Source organism: Nicotiana sylvestris, chromosome 7 (genome assembly GCF_000393655.2).
Source record: "Nicotiana sylvestris chromosome 7, ASM39365v2, whole genome shotgun sequence".
NCBI lineage: Eukaryota > Viridiplantae > Streptophyta > Magnoliopsida > Solanales > Solanaceae > Nicotiana > Nicotiana sylvestris.
In genome coordinates this window covers 96,188,694-96,212,030 of record NC_091063.1, presented here as the reverse complement: position 1 = coordinate 96,212,030, position 23,337 = coordinate 96,188,694, and the positions used below count along the sequence as shown (strand labels likewise).

General features: G+C 37.8%; 2 protein-coding genes across 2 annotated transcripts; one reads left to right on the top strand and one right to left on the bottom strand.

Moving 5' to 3' along the window:
* Positions 1-5,657: 5,657 nt before the first annotated feature.
* LOC104215947 (ras-related protein RABD1-like) lies at positions 5,658-17,957 on the top strand. Its single transcript, XM_009765889.2, has 8 exons — positions 5,658-5,816; positions 5,929-6,001; positions 6,816-6,863; positions 6,962-7,009; positions 7,602-7,673; positions 8,454-8,609; positions 17,060-17,163; positions 17,649-17,957. The coding sequence occupies exons 1-8, from the start codon at positions 5,803-5,805 to the stop codon at positions 17,740-17,742; spliced, it is 609 nt and encodes a 202-aa protein (XP_009764191.1). The 5' UTR covers positions 5,658-5,802; the 3' UTR covers positions 17,743-17,957.
* Positions 17,958-18,381: 424 nt separating this feature from the next.
* On the bottom strand, positions 18,382-22,935 carry LOC104215946 (ras-related protein RABA2a-like). The gene is made up of 2 exons (XM_009765887.2): positions 22,537-22,935; positions 18,382-19,088 (listed from the first exon to the last, which is right to left on the bottom strand). Exons 1-2 carry the CDS (start codon positions 22,699-22,701, stop codon positions 18,606-18,608), a joined length of 648 nt encoding a protein of 215 aa, XP_009764189.1. The 5' UTR covers positions 22,702-22,935; the 3' UTR covers positions 18,382-18,605.
* Positions 22,936-23,337: the final 402 nt, after the last annotated feature.

Here is a 23,337-nt window from a genome sequence, read left to right as displayed (position 1 = left end):
CAGCCTGAGAAGTGGCTGGTGCTACAGGAAGCAAACCTGCTCGGGTGACACTCTCCATGAGGCCCACCAATCAGACCAGAGCGTCCTAAAGAACTAGAGTGGCAATGAACCTCTCTGGGACCTGAGCTGGGCCCACTAGAACTGCTGGGCCGGAACATCCTATTCAAAATCAGCCTGAGGCTCCGCCACTGGTGCTGCTGCTCGGGCCTGAGCTCTGGCCCTACCTCGGCCTCTAGAACGGCCTCGCCCTCGCCCTCTGCCCCTAGTGGGAGCTGCTGCTGGGGGCTCGGGCTGATGAGCGGTAGATGAGGAAGCGCATGTTCTTGCCATCTGCGAAAGAACAGAGTGAAAATCCAATTAGCATTTGAGGAACAAATCCGCACGACAAGAAAGAACTAATGTATAATTTTCCTAACTCTGTAGCCTCTGGGGATAAATACAGACTTCTCCGTACCGATCCTTCAGACTCTACTGAGCTTGTCCGTGAGTTATGAGACCTATGTAACCTAGAGCTCTGATACCAACTTGTCACGACCCGGATTTCCCACCTCGGGAGTCGTGTTGGCGCCTACTAATGTGAGCTAGGCAAGCCAATCCTTAACTACTTACTTCATTAACAAACTACTTCATTTAACAATTATCAGTGATATCATGAAAATAGCAGAATTAAATAAATAAATAAGTGAAAGACCTAAATTAAATAGGCTGAACAACAATGCGGAAATCAACATGTGCCTCTACCCAAGAACTGGTGTCACATCACTCACGAACTACTAAGAGTATTAAATACAACCGTTTGAAAGAAATATAACACTGTTTGTCTCGAATACATGATATAACAGAATAAAATATAAGATAGAGGAGACCGAGCCTGCGAACGCCTACAAGGCTACCTCGGTGTCTCGATGGACTGAAGGCTAGCTCCTGCGCTACTGGTGTTGTCCAATAACTAGATCTGTGCAAAAGAGCACAGAGTATAGTATCAGCACAACCGACCCGATGTACTGGTAAGTGTCCAGCCTAACCTCGGCGAAGTAGTGACGAGGCTAGGACCAGACTCCAAATAAACCTGTGCAGTTCATATATATATATATACAATGGAAAAGAGATACAGAAATAACCAGTCAATGTGGGAGGGGGAAAAATGTTGTGGGGGAGATAATAGTTCCGAATGGAAAGGCATCAAGTAAGGAAAAAATCAACATAACTAGAATATCAACAAGGAAACAGAAATCAATAATTTGCACGGCATCACCCTTCGTGCTTTTACTCTCATTCTCACCAAAATAATACACGGCATCACCCTTCGTGCTTTACGTTCTTCCTCACCCAAACAACAATCACAAGACAAATAGAGTAAAGGAATCTATAATCTCAAAGTAAATCAAATAACAACAAGTAATAAAAGAAACAACATAACTCGGATATCAACAAAGAATCAGAAGTCAACAAATGCACGGCATCACCCTTCGTGCTTTTACTCTCTTTCCTCACCATATAATCAATAAAATCAGCACGGGATGGTACATCGTGCGGCACGACATCACCCTTCGTGCTTTACACTCTTTCCTTACCATATAATCAATAAATATCGGTACGGAATGGTACATCGTACGATACGACATCACCCTTCGTGCTTTACACTCTTTCCTCACAATAGCAAGCAATGCACGTCATCACCCTTCGTGCTTTATCGCTCTTCCTCACTCAAAAAACAATCACAAACAAGGGGCAAGGGAGTAAACAAATAATAATAGAAATCCCGGCAAGGGAATACAATTAAACAGCTAAATCCCGGCAAGGGAACAATATCTAACTCTTTCTCTTTCTTTCACTTCTTACTTTATACTCACTTTACCACTTGAGTCAATACTCCAGAGGGTTCAAGTATCTCATGTACTTTCACAATTCGTATTATAACTCGAGCCAATGCTCCTCGAAGTTTAAAGATGATAATTTCTTTCACATCCTTTTTACAACATATAGAAATCATCACGTAGGCATGAAAGATACAATAAAAATCAGAATATCCGCAATTTAAAGACTCACGGTCATGTTAGACACCAACGTATAGGTACTCGTCACCATGCCTATACGCCATACTCGACAATTAGCACGTAGCAAATAAGACTCAACTCCTAATCCCTCAAGCTAAGGTTAGACCAAACACTTACCTCAAACTTCCAAGGTCAAATCAATCCTCAATTACCACTTTTTCTCTCGAATTTGGCTCCAAATTGATTGTATCTATACAATAATGACTTCAATACATCAATAAATGCTAAACAATGCGAACCCAATGCCTAATTATAGCTTTTCAAGCATTCTTCCCAAAATCTCAAAAATCGACCCCGGGCCCGCTTGGTCAAAACACGAGGCTCAGACCAAAATCAAATCACCCATTCACCCACGAGCCCGAATATATAATTTATTTTCAAATTCGACCCCAAAACGATGTCTAAATCAAGAAAAATAAAAAAACCCTAACTCTACCTAATTCCCTTATTTCTACCCTTAATTATATGTTTTAGGCCTAGAATTTCAATAGATGTTGATGGAAAATGAAGAAAACGAGTTAAACAATGCTTACCCAAGAAACTTTGGTGAAGAAATACTTCAAAAATCGCCTAGGAGCTTTGGAGAAGAAAGGGTTTATGAAAATGTTATGAAATCCCGTAAGTGTTCTGTTTTTGGTCTTTTAAATCACTGGGCAAAAATGCCCTTCACATTCGCGATAGACCCTTCGCGTTCACAATGGGTCAGGCTGGATAAGCCTTCGCGTTTGCGTGAACGGGATCGCGTTCGCGGAGAGAGATCCCCTCGAGCCCTCGCGCTCGCGTCCAACCGGTCGCGTTCGCGTAGGGTAATTGCCCCACCCCTTGCCCAGGCCATTTGGCCTTCGCGTTAGCGTGGCCAGGTCCGCGTTCGCGAAGGTATAAACCCCCATTGCCTCGCGTTCGCGTACTGGGCTACGCGTTTGCGTAGAAGCATTTCCCTTCGTCGAACTTTACTCATCGCGTTCGCGTGGGTACTCCCGCGAACTCGAAGAAGGAAGCATCAGAAACCCAACAACTGGAAAAAACCTACAACATTTTCCAAGTCCGAAACCTTCCGAAACACATCCGAATCACACCCGAGCCCTCGAGGCTCCTAACCAAACACACACACTAACTCAACAACATCATACGAACTTATCCGTGCGATCAAATCGCCAAACTAACCTCAAAAACAACGAATCAAACCTCAAAATCAAGAGTTTTTTCCAAAAACTTCATCAAGTTTCAAATTTAGGATTTTAAGTCCGAAACACGTCAAACGACGTCCAATTTTAACCAAACTTTACAAAAACATCTTAAATCATATATAAGACCTGTACCGGGCACCGGAACCAAAATACGGGTCCGATACCAACACGTTCTAATCAAATTTCATTTCATTTCAAAATTCCTTAAACATTTTCAGAAAACAATTTTACAAAAAAAAATTCATTTCCGGCTACGCGTCCGGACTGCGCACGCAAATCGAGGCGACTCTAAATAAGGTTTTCAAGGCCTCGGAAGCACATAATGGATAAGAAAACAGGTGATGACCCTTTGGGTCGTCACATTTAAATTCACAAATTGTGCTCATGTATTTCATTTCAAATAAAATATTTGTTGCTTTCTTTTCTTAGTTACCATGGTACAATAATCTATTTTCACGTTTAGTAACTAGAGCCTAGAATATGCTTTAGGTTTTACAAAAATATTGTCATGTACTTTAAATTTACTATTGTTCTATTTTAGAACTGATTTTTTCTTTTATTCAGTTGTATGAAATGTTGATATGTTGTTGTTATATGTGGCATTAAATTTCTAAATTCAGAAAATTAAGTATTATTGTTAATGTTATAAGTTAAATTGGCCGAGAAAAATATGGAGTATCAATATTCTTGAGACTTCAAATGTTTCACATAGAGATACGTTGTGACGATTTCTCGGAAAATTTGAATTAGTATAATATTAGAAAAATACACAAATATTATATACCAAAAACAAAAATATCAAACACAATTCTTAGACTGCCAACTAGCAGACAAAGATGTTTTACATTTCTCTAAATACAAAGGAAGTAGAGAACGAAGAATATATCATAAAAATAAAAATAACATTTGTGTAGGATTTTCAATATTTGGTATTCTTGAAACTATTATAATATCATAAAAATATAAATGTTTTACTAAAATATACGGAGAAGTAAAAAATTGTGTTGAATATCTGTGTTCAATATTTTGAAAGTAATACTTTCCTAATTTTTATTTAGTATTCTATATCTATCTATGTATTATATAAATTAGTTGGTTATAGTTAAGGTGACTTGACACACTCTTAATGCCTAGATTCCTATTTGATAATATTACGACAATATTGAAAAAATTTCAAGTTTTAATATTATGTTATTGTATATTTTATGTATTTTGATTGAAAATTATTTCTATCAGTTTGAAGATTGTGACTCCAGAATTGTATGGGATCATCAATGTTATAATTTTTTATATATAATTTATTATATATGAGGTTAAGCCCGTTGAAAATATAACTTAATTTATATTTTTCAGAGTCATTGCTTGCTTCAATTTGAATATTCACATACGATTAGGCTAAGAAGCTTTACTTACAATTGTGAGAGTCGTTGTATGCTTCAATTTTGTCATGTGATGCAAAATTAAAGAAAGATATAGAATTGAGTATAAATAATAAGGTAAATTCTATTTGAAATCTAATTAATTTGAATTTGAACATTAGAAAAAAGATTACTTCATAAATTTGATACGATTTTTCATGGCCGCGCGAAACACGAACAGATTGACTAGTTATATATTAAATTCGTCTTTGAACAAGAGAAATATGGGTTATAGTAGTTAAGACCCTCTTACTCCCATTAATTATGTTACACAATGCCTTCCTGATGTTCTTTGGAAGAACAACGTAAGGCTAAGCAACCGATGTCAGTGTGGTTGCTGTCCGCCAATGAGGTCCTCTCCGCACACTAGACTAGATTGTTAGTGCCGTGCGGGAAAACCAATGTCATGAGCAATTGCGGAAGCTGAGAGAGAATTGGGTTTTGAACGATGATGATGATTTTATTGATGAATGATAATGCTGATTACAAAGATGCGGTGTCGAGGGGGAGAGACATCAGAAAATGCTTGCTTGAAATGTTTGATTGTTTGGTCCCCTTTAATAATGCTTAAAAAAAATAAACTAACATTACATGACTAGTCCTAATAAAGCTGTAGAAGCACACTGAAATGAAAATGATGTAAACTAGCCTATGATTACAATGAAAAGGACTTAGATTATTACAAGGTAAAACTAAGTCCGATGACAGCAACTTTGTCTTGCGGGTCAGGGTCTGCGCGCGCGTTGCTGTGGGCGCGCGCGACACTTGATGTGCTGGCCTGAGGCTGGGCACTGGTGTTTGGCATCAGGGTCTATGCGCGAGGCGCTGTTGGAATGGGCCTGCAGCTGGGCGCTGACGAGGCATCAGAATCTGCGCGCGGCATTGTCAGGCCACGCGGCGCTGTTGTCAGTTATTGTGTGAAAATATAATATAGTGCTTGGACAAGGATTTGAAAAGATAAAAGGAAGTGGATAAAGAAAAGGGCCGCTTACTAGAATAAATTTCTACATCAATATCAAACAAATTCCCTTTTCCTTTTATTTACAAAAAAACAACATAAGTGTTCCCCTCTCACGGCCTCAAAAACTCCGAACAGTCGAAAGAAACACACAAAGACAAAATCCTCCGGGGAAAAAGAATATGAGCAACGAATAGTAATGTTATTCTACTCTTCCTACATTTATTCTGCTGTTCTATTTTTTTCTGTATAACATTTTTCTTCTTACTGATTTTCATTTATTGATTTTTTTTTTATTTTTTTTGCAGTGATTACTTGTTCAAACTACTGTTAATCGGAGATTCTTCTGTTGGCAAATCTTGTCTTCTTCTCAGATTCGCTGTACATTCTTTACTGTTCCCACTGCTTTATGTGTCTATATGTTTGTGTGTTTGAATAAACGTTTGTGTAATGCAAATATGCAATGTGTGTGGTTATTATTATTATTTTCGGGTACCATACTTAGAGACTACTTAGTTTTAGAGAAGTCTGATGTGCCCTAAAGTAAAATTACTTAGTATTGGAACGAAATGATGCAAGGATTCATATAAAAGATACCAATATTGGAATGAAATGGGTCGCAAATAGAGTGAAAATGAATGCGAAGGAATCATATAACGACCGTGAGTTATTTAATATTTGGAATGAAATGGGTCTTGATATAGCGGAAAAGATGTTAGGATTCATATAGTGACCCCAAATTAGGGGAATCATGGTAGCCCAGTTGGTTGGCTACCTCAACGCCCACCTTGTTGGTTGGAGTTCGATTCCCTCTTCCTATGTACAATAATACAAAAAATTTCGGGTTTGAATACTGCCGCAGACAAAAGTCTTGTATTTAAGTGGAGACGGTTAGAGGGGCGGGCCCATTATCCACCAACTTTTGAACCTTGTGCCACTGGCACTTAGACATTTCTTGGTTATCAAAAAACATATGGTGGCCTAGAATGAAATGAGTCCAGATGGAGCTGAGATGGGTGCAGATGATTCATGTAGACACCCTGACTAGTTTGGAAATTGAGGCGTAGTTGATGGATTGATGATTGATATGAATGAAGGAATAGTCAATTTTGTTAGAAAGTCTTTTCTGGTTTAATGATTTTCTTTGTGGATATTGTGTTGCGGTATTGATATTTTACTTGGTTTGTTATTTTAGGATGATTCGTACGTTGATAGTTACATAAGCACAATTGGGGTTGATTTCGTAAGGCTCTCTATCTCTCTCCTAGTTTGTCGCTCTTATCCTTACTCGGTGGTTTGATCTTTGAAGTAATCTTTTTCTACTTGGATTTTTACTTATAGAAAATTAGGACCGTGGAGCTGGATGGAAAGACAATCAAGCTGCAAATTGTAAGTATAGTCCATCGGTGCTATGTAAATTTATAGATAAAGCTGCTGATGATTTGGTTAATAATGTTGAGCTCATGCTGAAAGCTGCTTAGCTTGTTTAAAATCTTTTGAATTCGGCTTTAACTTTTTCAAAAAATTGTTATAAGATGAAAGTGAGTTTTCAATTGTCTTATGCTTGAAGCGCATAAGATTTAGGGAAGAAAGGGTAAGAAAAGCTATTGTATTAGGATGAGGCCAGAAGGGAAAGGAAAAAGGTTTTCGGCTGGGAGAGAAGAGAAATGGACAGCCGTTCTTTTTTTTGCTCTGTTACTTCTTTGAACTATTTGCAGTCCTTGGCATGTCCTGCTGCTGGTTGGTCCTTGTAATGTTCTTTTCTAGCATATTAGACGGAACTTTCTTTAGCAATTTCAGTTGTATTGTATCATTGCCAAAAAGTTCATATTATTTTACTCTAATTAGGTATTGATTATCAGAGTGTTAGGAGGCTGGTATTCGCTAAAAGAGTGTCATTGCTCAAACTTATCAGCTCATTGTTTGAATGTTATTTTTGTCATGACTTACATACTATAATGCCACTTTTCTGTATTTCCAGTGGGATACTGCTGGGCAGGAACGGTTCCGGACTATAACAAGCAGTTACTATCGTGGAGCACATGGGATTATTGTGAGATACTCCCTTACCTAGATCTGATTAGAACTTGCTCAGCCCATAAAAGCTCGTAAACTACTTGAGCATTATTTTCAGCACTACTCTAGTATCTCATTTCTGGAAACAGATATTTCTAGTGGCATTCTGCTGATGATACAATTTTAGTGTGGGTCCCAATGCTTAGGTTATTGGATCTTAAAGAATGAAGCAAAATATATCCATTCATATCTTTTCTCTAAGAATACTTCTGAAGGAAGAAACTACCACAATTTACATGCATTATTATCCATGTATGGACAACTCTGAATCAAGATTTTATGAGTTACCATTCAAATTTTAGGTAATTGTTATGCTAGTAGTGGCTATAAGCTTTAATGAACTGACAGTTTTGTTGTTCTTAGAGGCAGTAACAATATATCGCAGTACTAATTATAGATATCTCATTTTTGTTTTTTAAAAGCAGAGAATGTGAAAACTTAGGCATATTTGATTCCATGATGTTAATTCTACTTTTTCACATGAAATTAAGGACACGCTGTAGAAATCAATTTTAGATTTTTATAAGTTGCACCGTTTTATAAATATTCTACTTCAAGTAAGCCTGACATCAATATTCTCCTGCAAGTAAGATGGGAGATTCACAGCATCCCTACTTATAAATCTTTTTCACTTGCTTCTTTTCTTTTATTCAGTTTAGTAATGTCATAGTCGTTAACATACTCTTTAGGAAAAAACCCAGTTATGAGGCTTCCTTTTGTTCTTGAAGTGTTCTAATTTGCAATTATATTGTTATAGATTGTTTATGATGTAACTGAAAAGGAGAGCTTCGACAATGTCAAGCAATGGCTGAGTGAAATTGATAGATATGCAAATGAAAGTGTTTGCAAGCTTCTGGTTGGAAACAAATGCGATTTGGTAGAAAATAAGGTTGTGGACACACAGACAGCAAAGGTATTGCTTGTTCCCTTTGCATCAGATTCATTTAGTTCGTTTATGTTTTTGTTCTGCTCACTCTTTCAGCTTTGATGATACAATCAGACTATTATACTGGCTTGTTGTGCAAAGGGCAGAGATCATTTTTATGTTCTCACATTTGATTCCATTCCATTTATGTTTGAGATATGTGTCCTTTGAAATTTGTTATTCTTTGCCATGAGAGATTTGCATATCTTAGCAATTACCATTGGCTCACACATTATTAGCACCGGACATCGCACTTGCCTGGAGGCTGGGTCATCAATCAGAAAACATATACGCTCTTTTTAATGTGGGGCCTAGAACACCTTGATTTAGTCACCTGAGCCACCCATTAATTAGATCTCTATGCTCAAGTTCATCTGTACCTATTATCTCTGGCTGGGTGCACAAGATTGGTTTTTGTTGGCATCTACATTGCTTGGGTAGTGAATTAACCAAGGGAGGTGGATGAAGACCTGGAGAGAGATTAATTTATGCCGAATACATAGACATCCCCTTTAACTTGCCCCAATATTTCACCCGAACTAAGCTCATGATCTATTGAACACTTTAACCGTACTCAATGTGTGTGTATTAAACCCTTCAAAAAAATTTGTCAAAAAACAAAAATGCATGTAGTTCACACGCGGATAAAGTGGCAATGAACAAATAAAATAAAGACATGTGACGGAAAAAAAAAGCTACAGATATTAAGGTTTTACTTATTCCCTTCTTTTTTCTTCTTTCTTTTTTTATTTCTACCTCTTTCCATGGAAACCAGACGTGCCTTTTTTTTCCTTCTTATTTCTTCCACCTTCCACCTTTCATCTTTTTAGTATTTCTATATTTCGTACATTTCTTATATTACTGTTATTTTGTAGTTTATGTTATTTTATGTTATTTATTATGAGTCAATTGATCGTACTAATATATCGTCTCTTGTTACTTTCTTGAGTCGAGGGTCTCCTGGAAACAACCTCTCTGCCCCTCGGGGTAGGGGTAAGGTCTGCGTACATATTACCCTCCCCAGACCCCACTTGTGGGATTATACTGGGCCGTTGTTGTTGTTGTTGTTGTTATTTCTTCCACTTTTTACATTGAAATCAGACGCTAAAACAAACACAAAGCACCTAACCTTTCTTCTTCCTCCCCTCATCGTAACATCTGTTCTCAAAAACGTTGCCTTACATCAGTTCGGTCTTGATCAAGGATGCTTAGTTATTGATCACCTGGGTTTGATAAAAAACGTGTTTTATTCTTCTTTTTATAAGTTATCACCTTCCAGTTGACCTTTCTGTTAAGAGATGAAGAAATGGAAACCAAAAATACAAACAATAAAGAAGAAACTTAGTAGGGGTGGGCATAATACCGGCCGAACGGAAAAAACCGGCCGAACCGTGAATTTCGATTTTTCGATTTCGATTTAATCGGTTATTCGGTCGGTGTGCGATTTTTGAATTATTAAATTTTGGTATTCGGTGCGGTTTACGGTTTTGGTGTTTCGGTTTTCGGTTAAACTAGAAAAATCGAAATATTGGGTATGAGTTGAGATAAGCAATAGCCGTGAATCTTCTCTGTCATTAAAGTTCTTTTATTTATTTCCATTAGATATTTTGCGTAAGATATTAATTAGCAATAGGTGATAATAGTTGAGATAAGCAATAACCGTATTTGTGTACAAAGTTATGAGTTTAATCTTAACATCGTTTGCAGAATAGTTCAGTTTTGCAGGTGTTAGTCTTTGGTTCTTTCTTAATGTTTCAAATTCTAATGCTATGCTTCCGGGACTTTGATATTGATAGTAATGATCCACTGTGAGAGGAAGGTAGGTATATTTCGAAGATTTTCGACTGTTTGAGGTTTGCAGACATTTCTGCAATCTTTTTTCTGTTCTTTTTCATGCATTGTGAAGGCTTAAAATCTAGTGGTATAACTGGTGTTTTGAGAGTGTCGGACTGCCAACTACAAACAGTGAAAGAATTTGCTACAATTAGAGATCCGTAGTCTACATCGGATATAAAAATCTTGAACCGTTAATAACCGAAAAAGTAAACCGGAAATAACCGAACCGAACCTTGAAAAAATCGCACCGAACCGTAGATACTTTGTTTTGATTTGGTTACCTAGGCTGACTTCGGATCATTTGCCTATCTTGCTAGATGAATGCAGAGGGAGGGGGTGCGTGCTCCCTTCCGATTCGAGAACATGTGGTTGAAAGTGCCAGGATTTGGTGACAAGGTGAAAGAATGGTGGACAAGCTACGGGGTATCGGGGACACCTTCATTCCGTCTTTCGAAGAAGCTTAAATTGCTCAAGGGAGATATTATTAGGTGGAACAAGGAGGTTTTTGGGAGGGTAGAGGTTAAAATGAGGGAGCTTATGCATGAATTGGGGGATCTAGAGAGAGGAGAAGGGGTGAGGGAGTTAGATGAATCTGAGAAAGAGAGATTGGGGGAGGTTAAGAGGGAAATAGTCGAGTTAGCAATAGCTCAAGAGACTAGCTGGCGGCAAAAATCGAGGGCGCTATAGTTAAAGGAAGAGGATTCGAATACCAAATTTTTCCATAGGGTGGCGATTGCAAATCGAAGGAGAAACTTCATAGAGTCCTTAGTTGTGGATGGGGTGAGGATTGAGGGAGGGGAGGAGGTAAAAGGGGCGATAGTGGGGTTTTAATGAGAACTTATACAAAGAGGAAGTTAGTTGGAGGCCGACTTTGTGGGGGAATAGAGTTCCACCACATAGGGGAAGGAGACAGTGAGTGGCTAGAAAGGGCTTTCGAGGAGGTGCACGAGGCTGTATCGAGTTGTGCTGGTGATAAGACCCCCGACCTTGATGGTTTCTCCTTGGACTTCTTCCAGCTCTGTTGGGACACCATCAAGGGGGAGTTCATGGAAACCGTTGAATACTTCCCTGTGGATGGTGTTTTCGAGAGAAGTATCAATGTTTCTTTTATTACTATTGTGCCTAAGAAAGAAGGTGCATCTTGTATCAGTGACTACGGGCCTATTAGTCTCGTGGGGAGCATTTACAAAATTATTTCTAAAGTGCTTTCCAACAGACTCAAGAAGGTTCTTGACGTGTCTGTTTCGTCCTCCCAGAATGCGTTTGGGGAAGGTAGACAGATCCTGGATGCCGCTTTGGTGGCAAATGAACTTGTAGACTCCAGAAGGAAAAATAGAGATCCCGGCTTACTATGCAAGTTAGACCTTGAGAAGGCTTTCGACCGTGTCAATTGGGAGTTCCTGGATTTCATTATGGTGCGGATGGGGTTTGGGGCAAGATGGAGGGGATGGATCAAGTTCTGCATTTCCTTAGTCAGATTCTCTGTCCTGGTTAATGGTAGTCCGTGTGGTTTCTTTGGCAGCTCCAGGGGTCTCAGGCAAGGAGACCCCCTATCTCCCATGCTATTCATTCTAGTGATGGATGCTTTGAGTAAAATGATGGATCGTGCGGCGGGCGGAGGCTTCTTGAGAGGATTCTCAGCTCCGATCGGGGTGCCCAGTGCCCGAAGAGTCTCTCATTTGCTTTTTGCGGATGACACCCTGGTTTTTTGTGATGCCGATATGGATCAGTTGACCTACCTGAAGCAGGTCCTGCAGTGGTTTCAGATAGTATCAAGTCTCAAAATCAACCTCAACAAGTGTGAGATTTTTTCGGTGGGTGAGGTCGCTAACATTGATGCTTTGTCTTATGTTCTCAGATGTAAGGTGAGCTCCCTTTCCACTACTTACTTGGGCCTCTCATTGGGTGCTTCACATAAGGATACTACGGTTTGGAATTCAGTGATCGAAAGGGTTGAAAAAAGATTAGCAGGTTGACAGAAATGGTACTTGTCAAAAGGCGGAAAGGAAGTGCTCATTAAAAGCACTTTATTGAGTATGCCCACCTATTACTTGTCCCTGTTATAAGCTTCTGTGAGCATCACAGAAAAACTGGAGCGACTTCAAAGGAATTTTCTTTGGGATGCAGCGGATAGAACTAGAAAGTATCATCTAGTGAATTAGCAGACAGTCACTCCCCCAAAGAAGTGGGGTGGACTCGGGGTAAAAGATCTTAGGGTATTCAACAGAGCTTTGTTGGGGAAATGACTGTGGAGATTCGGGGTAGAAGAGCATGCTCTATGGAGGGAGGTCATAGTAGAAAAGTACAATTCCACGGGAGGGGGTTGGAGGACCAAGGCAATCACAAAACCTCTCGGGTGTGGCATGTGGAGGAGCATCATGAAGAATTGGGAATCCTTCAGTGGCAACATCTCTTACAGGGTAGGAGATGGAAGGAGAATCAGCTTTTGGAATCATATGTGGTGTGGAGGGGATACTGTGAGGGTCTCCTTACCCACGTCTTCAGAGTTTCAAACCAGAAGGAATTGATGGTCCAACAGATTCGTAAGGAGCATGAAGGGGGGGGGGGTAGTATGGGACCTCTCATTTAGAAGGAACATGCAAGATTGGGAGATTGCGGAGCTCCAAGATTTATTGACACTGCAATATGGGCAAGACATGCCCCGACCATCTTTTGATTCTTGGAGATGGGGTTTGCGTGGCGATGGTCTGTTCTCCGTAAAGTCCTTTTACCATGTTGGTGAGAGAGGAGGCCTCTTTTCCATACTCCTCGATCTGGATTCCTAAGGCGTCCACAAAGGTGTGTTTTTTTGCATGGCTAGTGGCGAGGGGAGTGATTTTGACTGCTGAGAATCTGCGAAAGAAAGGAATTACACTTGTTAGTTGGTGCTATATGTGTAAAAGCTCAGGGGAAGAAGTTGATCATCTTTTGTTGCATTGCCCTGTGTCCTTGGCTTTGTGGAGGGCGATCCTGAACCTTTTTGGCATTCAATGGGTGATGCCAAGCACGGTAAAGGAAATACTATATAGCTGGGCTGGTTTCCGTAGAAGAAGAAAGCAAAAGGCGTGGAAGTTCGCCCCGTTAGCTCTCATGTGGATAGTTTGGGGGGAGAGAAATATGAGAGCTTTTAAGGGGATTAAGTCTCCTTTTTCAGATCTTAAGAATAGTCTTTTATCTTTGATCGCTTTTTGGTGTACTCATGTAGCCCCTATTTGTATGGAAGATTGGGCGTCTTTTGTAGAGAATCATATTCTGATGTAAATTCTCTACTTTTTGGTATACTTCCTGTATACGGGAGTTCTCTCCCTTTTGATTAATACAATTTACCTTATCAAATAAAAAATATTAATATTACAAAATCAAAAACCGATAAACCGAACCGTACTTTTATAATAACCGACCGAGGTCCGCCCCTAAAACTCAGTGTGCTCAGAAATAAAACTTGATTGTTGACCAAGGAAATCTGTTGTTGCGTTGGAGAATGAGGAGGTTGTTGTTGATAAATAATAAGGGGATAAGAAGACATGGCAAACAGTATAAATAAAGAACAATACAGAGAATTCAGTTTAGGTGCTCGACAATTTGTCACATGGAAAATAGAAGGGATTAGTGCAAAACAAAGGGAAAGAGTAATAACCAAAGACACGATGCACATGCCAAAAGAACAGCCACTGAAAATTGTATATGTCTTCAACTGTTCACATTTGTGAAAAATCTGATGAGCTCCGAGCGATAAGAAAGATCAGATCTTCGTATTAGCTCTTCTCTTCGTGTAAGCCTCATGAGCTAACACAGCTTCACTCATCTTCATACGCCTCTTCTTTTTCTGCATAATTTTTCCTCTAGGGATATTCCCTTTGGCTTTGACTTCGCGGGGAATCTTCTTCGACATAGCTTCTTCTGAATATCTGTTCCTTTGGTGGGTTCAAGAACATGAATGTATCTCTTCCATCATTTCACTCCAATGAATAAAATATCTAAATCTCCATTTCACTAATCTTATGTTGTCAATGCAAAGGGAGGGTGTCTGCCAATAGAAGATGAAGGAGAAAGAAAAAGATTAAAATAAAAAGTTCATGTCTTTCCACGCTCTTAAAAGAGTTGCACTACATGCACAGTGCCATGTCTACAACCAGTGTCTAATTGATATAATTTCAATTAACATTAGGTGTTCAATAGATTATGAGCTTAGTTAAGGTGGCTAAATAAAAAATTCGGACGAGATTAGGGGGCTGTCTATGTATTTGGCCATTAATTTATTATGATTTTGGGTGGAGAAAGAAGACTGATCAGGGGCCAGCACCTTAACTTAGCTCTCTTATTGAATTTGTGGTAGACATTTAGGGGCTGTTTATTGTGATGTATTAGCAAATAATCATGGTATAAATATCTGCATAAACTTTTGTCCCCTAGTGTTTGGTTTAAATTTTAAATTCAGTATATTTAATCCTTGTATAACTCATACCCCAATTTACAACAACAACAAGCCCAGTGTAATCCCACAAGTGAGGTTTAGAGAGGGTAGTGTGTATGCGACTTACCCTTACCTTAAGAAGGTAGAAATGTTGTTTCTGATAAACCCTCGACTCAAGAAAAGATAAAAAACAATAGTAGCAACAAGCAGTAACAACAACAAGATGGTAAAAAACCAAAACGAAAGAAACAACAAGTAATAATAGAAATCTACGAATAAAAAAAATATAAGACTACCCTAATACTATTGGTATTGAAAAGAAAAGCGCACGACTATATATTAATGCTCTGCCCTAATTTTCGACCTCCACACTTCCTATCAAGAGTCATGTCCTCAGTGAGTTGAAACATCGCCATGTCTAGCCTAATTACGTCTTCTGAGTACTTCTTTGGCCTACCTTCACCCTTTCTCAGACCCACCAAGGCCAATCTCTCACACCTCCTTACTCACACCTCCTTATTGGTGCATCTGTGTCTCTCTGCTTAACATGCCTGAACTATTTAAGCCTCGCTTCCCATATTTTGTCCTCCACGAGGACTACTTCACCTAGTCCGGAATAACTTCATTCCTAGGGCATCTGTCTTGATAATCTCAACATTCTCATTTTTGCTAATTTTCATCTTCTAGAAATGAGAGTTTTTGGCTGGCCAAACCTCTGCCCCATACAACATAGTTGATCTAACCACCACTCTGTAGAACTTACCTTTAAGGTTTGGTGGTACATTCTTATCACACAAAACACCGGATGCAAGCCTATATTTCATCCACCCCACTCCAATACGATGTGTGACATCCTCGTCAATCTCTCCATTTCTTTGGATTACTAACCCAAGTTACTTGAAATTATCTCTCTTAGGGATAACTTGTGTATCAAGCCTCACGTCCACGTATGCTTCTGCGTCATACCCCAATTATTCTATACCATCCCCAAGATGGAATAACTAATACCATGATTATCTATACATGAATAAAGATTGAACATGGCAAAACTACCCTACTCCCAATAATCTTTTCAATGAGCAATTTTTTTTGCTAAAACTCTGCTACCTCATACTAATAATAACATTGGTCTTTTTGTTAAGATATTAAATGAGTATGATAACAATCAGAATCTTTGACAGATAAATGATAATGAGCGTGAAATTATTTGGTCGTTTTCAATTAAATTAACAACCAATCACGAAGCTTTCCAGAGAATAATCCATGGCGAGGATGGAAAATCTGGGCAGAAATTACCTACCGTTTAGAATAATATAATGTAACCAAATTGTCTGTTTCACTCAAATTTGCAGTATGCAGTAATAACATATAGTACTAGTACTCTAGTAGACAAAAGCTCCTTTATCCTTCATTACAGCTACAAACAAAATTATTTTTTCATAAACTAACAAACCTAATGAGAGAAAGTTGTTCTTCTCCTGGCTAGTTTAATTAGAATCTTTTTTTATCATCTCATTCCTAATCAGTAATCAAATAGCTCACTGTTGAAGGCATTGTCTGATATGATTAATCAGTTAAATGAAATAGAATAGCCTATGAAAATCCAAGGGTATAAACAAAATTTTGTGCAGGTTTAAACCAAACATAAGTTTAAGTTATTCACTGTATGTGCAGCTTTTAATACAATGAACCAAATGTTTGATAAGAAATAATTTATGTATTACAATCCTTGCATTACTAATCTCTGCATTACTAATCCCTGTATTACAAGCCCTGCATAACTTGTTTCTAAACCAAACGATCCCTTAGGGAATAAACAATTTAGGGGATTATGACATCATTCATGTATGGATAACTACTTCCATTCTAAAAGGCTGTGTTCCAAGGAATTGATTCTTTGGAAGATGACAAAATTACAATCAGAAAAAGAAAGTTGGTGATCCGAATATTCATTAGTTTTCCTTTTTCTTTTGAATTATTGTCCAATTCTTTGTTTAATAATCATACAGTTCATTCATTCTGTGGATGTTGAAAACGTTTAAGTCTGACGAGAATAATATTCTACGACTACCACATCTTGTCCACTCTTTATATTCAGTTCATAATTGTATGATATGGAAGAACCTAATCCTTAGTTATGTTCTCATTCCGAATGATTTCCAAGTGATTTCCTTGTGATGAATTGCAGGCATTTGCAGATGAGTTAGGTATCCCTTTCCTTGAGACAAGCGCAAAAGATTCCATTAATGTGGAGCAGGCTTTCTTGACGATGGCTGGAGAGATTAAGAAAAAGTAAGTTCTTGAAATTTTCTTTTCATGTCTTTAACCAATCTGCAAAAGTACTCACATTTTTTAAGTTACACCATGTCTTCTCAACCAAAGTCATTTAAGCTATTCTCAATTCTAGTAGATGAGGGCAATGATCGATTTCAATGTGTCATTTTTAAGCTTTTAAACGTAGATTGCATTGGTGGATATTAAACTGTGTTCCTTATGGTTAATTTCTTGCCACAAATGTAATCACATCTGCTACTACAAACCTATGTTGCTCGACTCTCCGAAAATATTGCCAGGTGCGTGTCGGATCCTCCAAAATAGTGTAATTTTGGAGGATCCGACACGGGTGCGGCATCATTTTGGAGAGTCCGCAACATAGCTACTAACCATTTGCGATATGCTTATTAGATTAATAATGATAATATTGAGACAATGACATTAACAATAACAGAATTTGTCTATTCTCGGCTGAACTACATCTCCCAATTGTAATTCTGCAGAATGGGTAGCCAACCAGCTGGAACGAAGAACTCAGGTAGGGGTGTTCAGATTAAGGGACAACCAATTGAGCAAAAGAGCAACTGTTGTGGTTAACTGCTTATTCTGTACCTTTCTGTTCGACTACAAAATGTTGAATATGTTGTGTCAAGAGCATACAATTTTTAGAGTGTCCTATGGATCTCGTACATAATGCACTTGTGAGAATTGCTTGGTGAAAAACATAATGCACAGAGACACACCTGACTTTAGAAGAAGCATTACTTGCTTGGCAAAGCTGTTATAGCATGCTCCTGCTGCTATGTCCATAACCATGTGTTAGCATTGTGGCCTTGCTTGGTTATTAAGTGTTTTTTCTGTTCTCAACACGAACAAACATGCAGCCTAACAATTAATGAAGTTGGTGAAATCATGAGTAACTCCCAAATCTCAACAGAGTAAAAAGACAATGCGATTTTTTTTTTCCATTTGCTTAATTTTTGGTGAAGAAAGTTACTCAGTATTTGTGCTGGTGGAAGATCAGACATCATCATTATAAAATAAATATATAAATAAATAATCAAATGTTACGTATTGGAACAAGTAGCTTCAGTAGGCTGAATGCTAAGTTAAAATACTAGCTTTGAAATTGGGTACGGAGGGCTTCACCAATTTGGTATACTAACAAGAGTGTAGCCGTAGGAGGTTTGATTCCCCTTACGTGAGAATAGCTTAATTGCATGGGAAAGGAACTCGTAAAGCTTGAAGTATGAGCACTTCTATTTGACCTCAATCAAGAAAATGTTCAAAAATTAATTACAATAATCATAAAAAAAGGATCAAACCGATTGATAGAAAATATAAAACAAATACGTTCAAAATTTAATTAGAATAATGATAACAAATAGATAAAAACAAAAGGATAAAAGCAATCAATTGTGAATTGGAATCAAACAGCGGATTGAACGAGCTGATGACCATTAAGAAGAGCAACATGCTTTCTTGGTGTTTATCTCCTCTGCTCCAACAACAAGAGTCTTCCCTTCTTTAATGTTAGCAGGTGCTGGGTCCTCTCCTGAAGAGAGCGACTTCTTACTGATTATCCGATAGATTTCTGAAAGATTCATCTGGAAAGCTTTTTCTACGTTCGTTGCCTCCAAAGCAGATGTTTCAATGAAAGAAAGCCCTTCTCTTTCAGCGTAGCCCTGAGCATCCTCTGTAGGTACTGCTCGCAGATGCTTCAGATCAGTCTTGTTTCCAATGAGCATAATCACAATGTTGGAGTCTGCATGATCCCTCAGTTCCTTTAACCACCGGCTGACATTTTCAAAGGACATAGGTTTTGTCACATCATATACCAGAAGAGCTCCAAGTGCACCCCTATAGTAAGCACTTGTAATGGCTCTATATCTCTCCTGTCCAGCGGTGTCCCAGATCTGAGACTTAATGATCCTTCCCTCAACCTGTGCATATATCATCAGTTTAGCATGAAAGAATTTTTTCAAAGTGCACCGTTTGGTAATATAGAAACACCCACAGAGGTGGCAATTTACATTTGCTCATTCAACAAACAGAAAAGTGATATTTACTTGCTTACAGCATGTCAAAAGCATGTCTGAATATTTAAATACATGGAAAATATCATGACATCTATACAAAGGTAGACTTCACTTAAATGGTTTCTAGCAATCACGTTTGACCTCCTAGTGACTTGGAGCATAACTTTACTCTTAATTTTGGAACTCCTGGCTACTTTTCCATTATTCCAGTGAAGTCAACTGTGCTGTACATCACACGCTTAATATGCAAAATACAAGATCGTTTCTCTTTTTTTTTTTTTTTTTTTTTTTTTTTTTGTGAATGGTAACAAGTGTATTATAAAAAACGCACTAAGGCAGTGCAAAGCCATCTATTATTTATTATTAGAATGCCCCTTTCTATTTTGCTTCTTCTGTGCAAAGTTCAAGGGAAAAAAAAGAAGAGAAGGTTAAATAGAGAGGACTAAGCTTTTTTAAATGTACAAGGACCGTTGGCATCATGTCTTAGGTTTCTAAGAGTTCCAAAACTTGAAAACAAATAATTGGATCCAAAATCAAGCAAGACATAATGTAACTATGTTTGTAGTAGTCATAAAGGCTATGTTTTCCTTAACTTTGTGGAATTAATACCAAATGTCATCACTGCATAAAATGTTGAGTTCTTAATAAAGTGATTTTTCTTTTAATTTTATGAAAGGTAACTTTGTATAACTCACAAATTAGCACTAAGGAAGTGCTGTAAGTTACAAAAGTAGTTAGGCCAATCCTGTTATAACTGTAGGGAGCCTCAATCACCTACAAAATGAAAGTTACACCTGAAAAGCTTAGTTAGAGACAAAGCCTTCAATCTATAAACAGGATTAGTTTTTCCGTCAAAACATCTGAAATTATTTTCCTTCTAGAGAGTCCATATGATGCAGATTGGGAATGTGAACCATGTTCCTTTCAGTAATTATGAAGCTTCTTCCATAATAAAATATTTTACTATGATGTATCTACCATTTACAACCTCTCATGTATCAGTTTTGTATCAGCCTTCAGATTAGATCAGGAGGATAATCTTCTTAATTAATTGCATTTTAGCATCTTCATTCATCACCATTTCAAGCAAAGAGGATGCTACTAGCATTGTTATCGGTGACTCCCAGTAAAAAGACCTACCCCGTGAAGTTAGCAATTAGGAAAAAATGCAAAACAACTCTAGCCTCTTCTGTTGTGCTCTCTCCTTGTAGTGAATATGCTCATAAACACTAATTGGCATCTTTATCACATTAGCCAAAACTTATCGGGAAGTTGTGAGCATTACGTTCATGCATAACTTCCATACCAAAATTAGCACGGTTAATGATATCAGCCCGGTATTATTAATGCATTATATAATGACTGGACCTGGTCTGTTTGGCACCTCCTAAATGGGCACCCAAATCAGAGCATATTAACAAGATGGCCATCAACCACACAAGGACTTTTGAGAAACGTAAAACCATGAAGCAAATACAATTACACAGATTGCAACCACGAAAACAACTCCCTCCTCATTAGTCAAAGCACGTCAAAAGGATAGGTTATGAGTTTTTTTCCCAAACATAAAATGGATAATAATTGAGACAAAGGAAGAGAAAAGAGAGAGACCATCTGATGCAGAAAAGAGAGGAATGAAGAGAGGACCGTTACTATTCTATTTTTGGATTGATTAGGAAACAAAAGGATTGTGTCATGTCGCCACTGACACTAATATCCGTAATGAAAGTATTTCTTCTATCTACAAGCAAAGATATATTAGGCAATACAAAGACATTCATTATAAGAGGTTTTATCTACTTCTCTCACCTTGGACAAAAATGGAACGTAAATTAATACTCATGATTTTATCCCTTTCTTTCTATCTATCTCTCTTTTCTCACCCAAACATATATGCTCCAGTAAGCTTATGGCTTTTATACTCCCTGTTTCGCTTTTCTTCAATCTGAAACATCGATCACAGACTTCTATGAATAACCATGTAAACCATAAATGTAAATTTTCCTGAGTATGGTACATTTGAATTACCAATAAATATGTATAATACCAAATAAACCTTTGTAACATGAACAAAAACAGGCTCATGTTAGTTGTATCGATATTGTTATGGAAACCAAGTCACTCTCAAAGTGTGTTCATATTCAAATGCGGAGCCAGGATTTGAAGCTTATGGGTTCAGGATTCAAGTTCTTTTAAGTTACTGGGTTCTAACTTAATAATTTGTGTATATTCAATAAATTTCTTAAGACAAATATAATGTTTGGACCAAAGCTACTAGGTTCGGCCGAACCCGTCGCCCTTCTGCCCCTGTTCATATTTCAAATTATGTTGTTAGTCATCCAGTTTAAATACAAATTCAAAAAGGAATCAAGTAAAACTAGTTTATATTTTTTTAATATACTTATTTTAAAAAAATTATATTCTCACATAATTCTGTTAAATATTCGCTTTAAATATAGATTCCAAAAAGTTCAAGAAAATGGAGTGAATTTTCAATAACCTCACTTATTCTTTTTCTTAATCCGGCACTCTTACTTTTCCTTATTTATGTTTCTTCAAATCCAAACATCTAATATTGCATTAAGTGATCTGGGGATCCCAAGAAGCTTATAGGGCCTGTCTAGATATCAATATTTACAAATACTATACTTCAATAATTACGAGCCGAGGGTCTATCGGAAACAACCTTTCTTCCTTCATAAGGTAGGGGTAAAGTTTGTTGTTGTTGCAGTATACGTCAATAATCAAAAATATTAGTTTGACCACGAGTATTTGCAAATGTAGTTCAGTAATTGAACAAGAAACGAAATATTGGTTTGAAGGCATCTTTCAAGTGAAATTCTCATTTCCACTCACAAATCTTTAACTTTCTCAAAAAAGGAAAACTTCCCATAAAGCTCTTGCTAAAACACAATATCAACAAACTTTTTTTCAACTTCAAATACTCTTTTCTGAACGTCAACTCAAGTATACTCCAAACGCCTACTTAATAACTTGAATCGATGAAAAAAATTAAGTAACCAGGCTCGGCTAGATTGCAAAGATCTAAGAAGTAAAAAGAAGGCTGCCGTGCCATAGATCCAAAAAAATCGCAAATATTCAAGCACAAGCGCATTATTTAATCCAAATCACGAAAACTAAGTTCATGCCACAAAACGAGGGAATGCACACACATCATCCAGGTCTTAAGTAAAATCGAGCTAATATATGATCAATGACAGTGCACTGATGCATAGGTCCAGAGACGCAGAAATGTAAAATTCGAATTCGCAAGAGCGAGGAGAAACAGAGATTGCATACAGTTTGAAATGAATAATAAAAAAAGATGGATTCGTCGTATTTAAAAGAGGACCTGGAGAGTACGAGTGGCGAATTCAACGCCGATAGTAGATTTGGACTCCAAGCAAAACTCATTTCTAGTGAATCTGGAGAGCAAATTGGATTTGCCTACTCCTGAATCTCCGATTAACACTATCTTGAACAAGTAATCGTACTCCTCGTCCGGTCTCCTCGCCATCTCTATTTCTCTCTCTCTTTCACACACACACACTCGCGCTCTCTCTCTAGAAAAATCCTTTGCTTGAGAGCACTCTCTTCGTACTATTGATGAGTAGATGGTGATGGCAATGAAGAGTGAGTTTTTACATTATGACCGAAATGACTCCAGGACCTGCGGTTAATGTGAGATGTAATGACAACTCTACCCTTGGACTACTTTTGACTTCTTTGGATGTGTGTTTTTCAAACTTTTTGACGCATATAGTCACAAACTTCTTCTGAGTTATGTATCTGCTTTTGCGGAAGAAACGTCACACTTACGGCAGTCATTTGGGTTCAACGCGTTTTCAAACGAAAAAGAGAAATAGGGGTGTTTCCAGCACATCGTCTGAAGTGTAATCCTCATAGGGTGGCAAATCATGAGGTATCCTCGTAAAGACCTCATCTTGAAACATGTAATTGAGTGACATAACTCTACCAAGGTAATTAAAAGGGACAGTTAATTCCTTGAATCCAAGTTATAGAAATGACTTATAAAGTTCATTGGGTTACTCGAGAGGAATTGTCAAGAACAACTCCTCAAAACTTAAATTGGTCAAGTGACCTTCTTTTTCAATTTCTTTTGGGTTAGAAAATGATTAAATGAGTGAGTTAA

Coding starts and splice junctions, on each gene's coding strand:
- LOC104215946 (XM_009765887.2), bottom strand. CDS start 22,701: ATGGCGAGGAGACCGGACGAGGAGTACGATTACTTGTTCAAGATAGTG. Junction 19,089..22,536: donor TCGCCACTCGTACTCTCCAG/GTCCTCTTTTAA, acceptor ATATATGCACAG/GTTGAGGGAAGGATCATTAA.
- LOC104215947 (XM_009765889.2), top strand. Junction 7,010..7,601: donor AGACAATCAAGCTGCAAATT/GTAAGTATAGTC, acceptor CTGTATTTCCAG/TGGGATACTGCTGGGCAGGA. Junction 7,674..8,453: donor GTGGAGCACATGGGATTATT/GTGAGATACTCC, acceptor ATATTGTTATAG/ATTGTTTATGATGTAACTGA.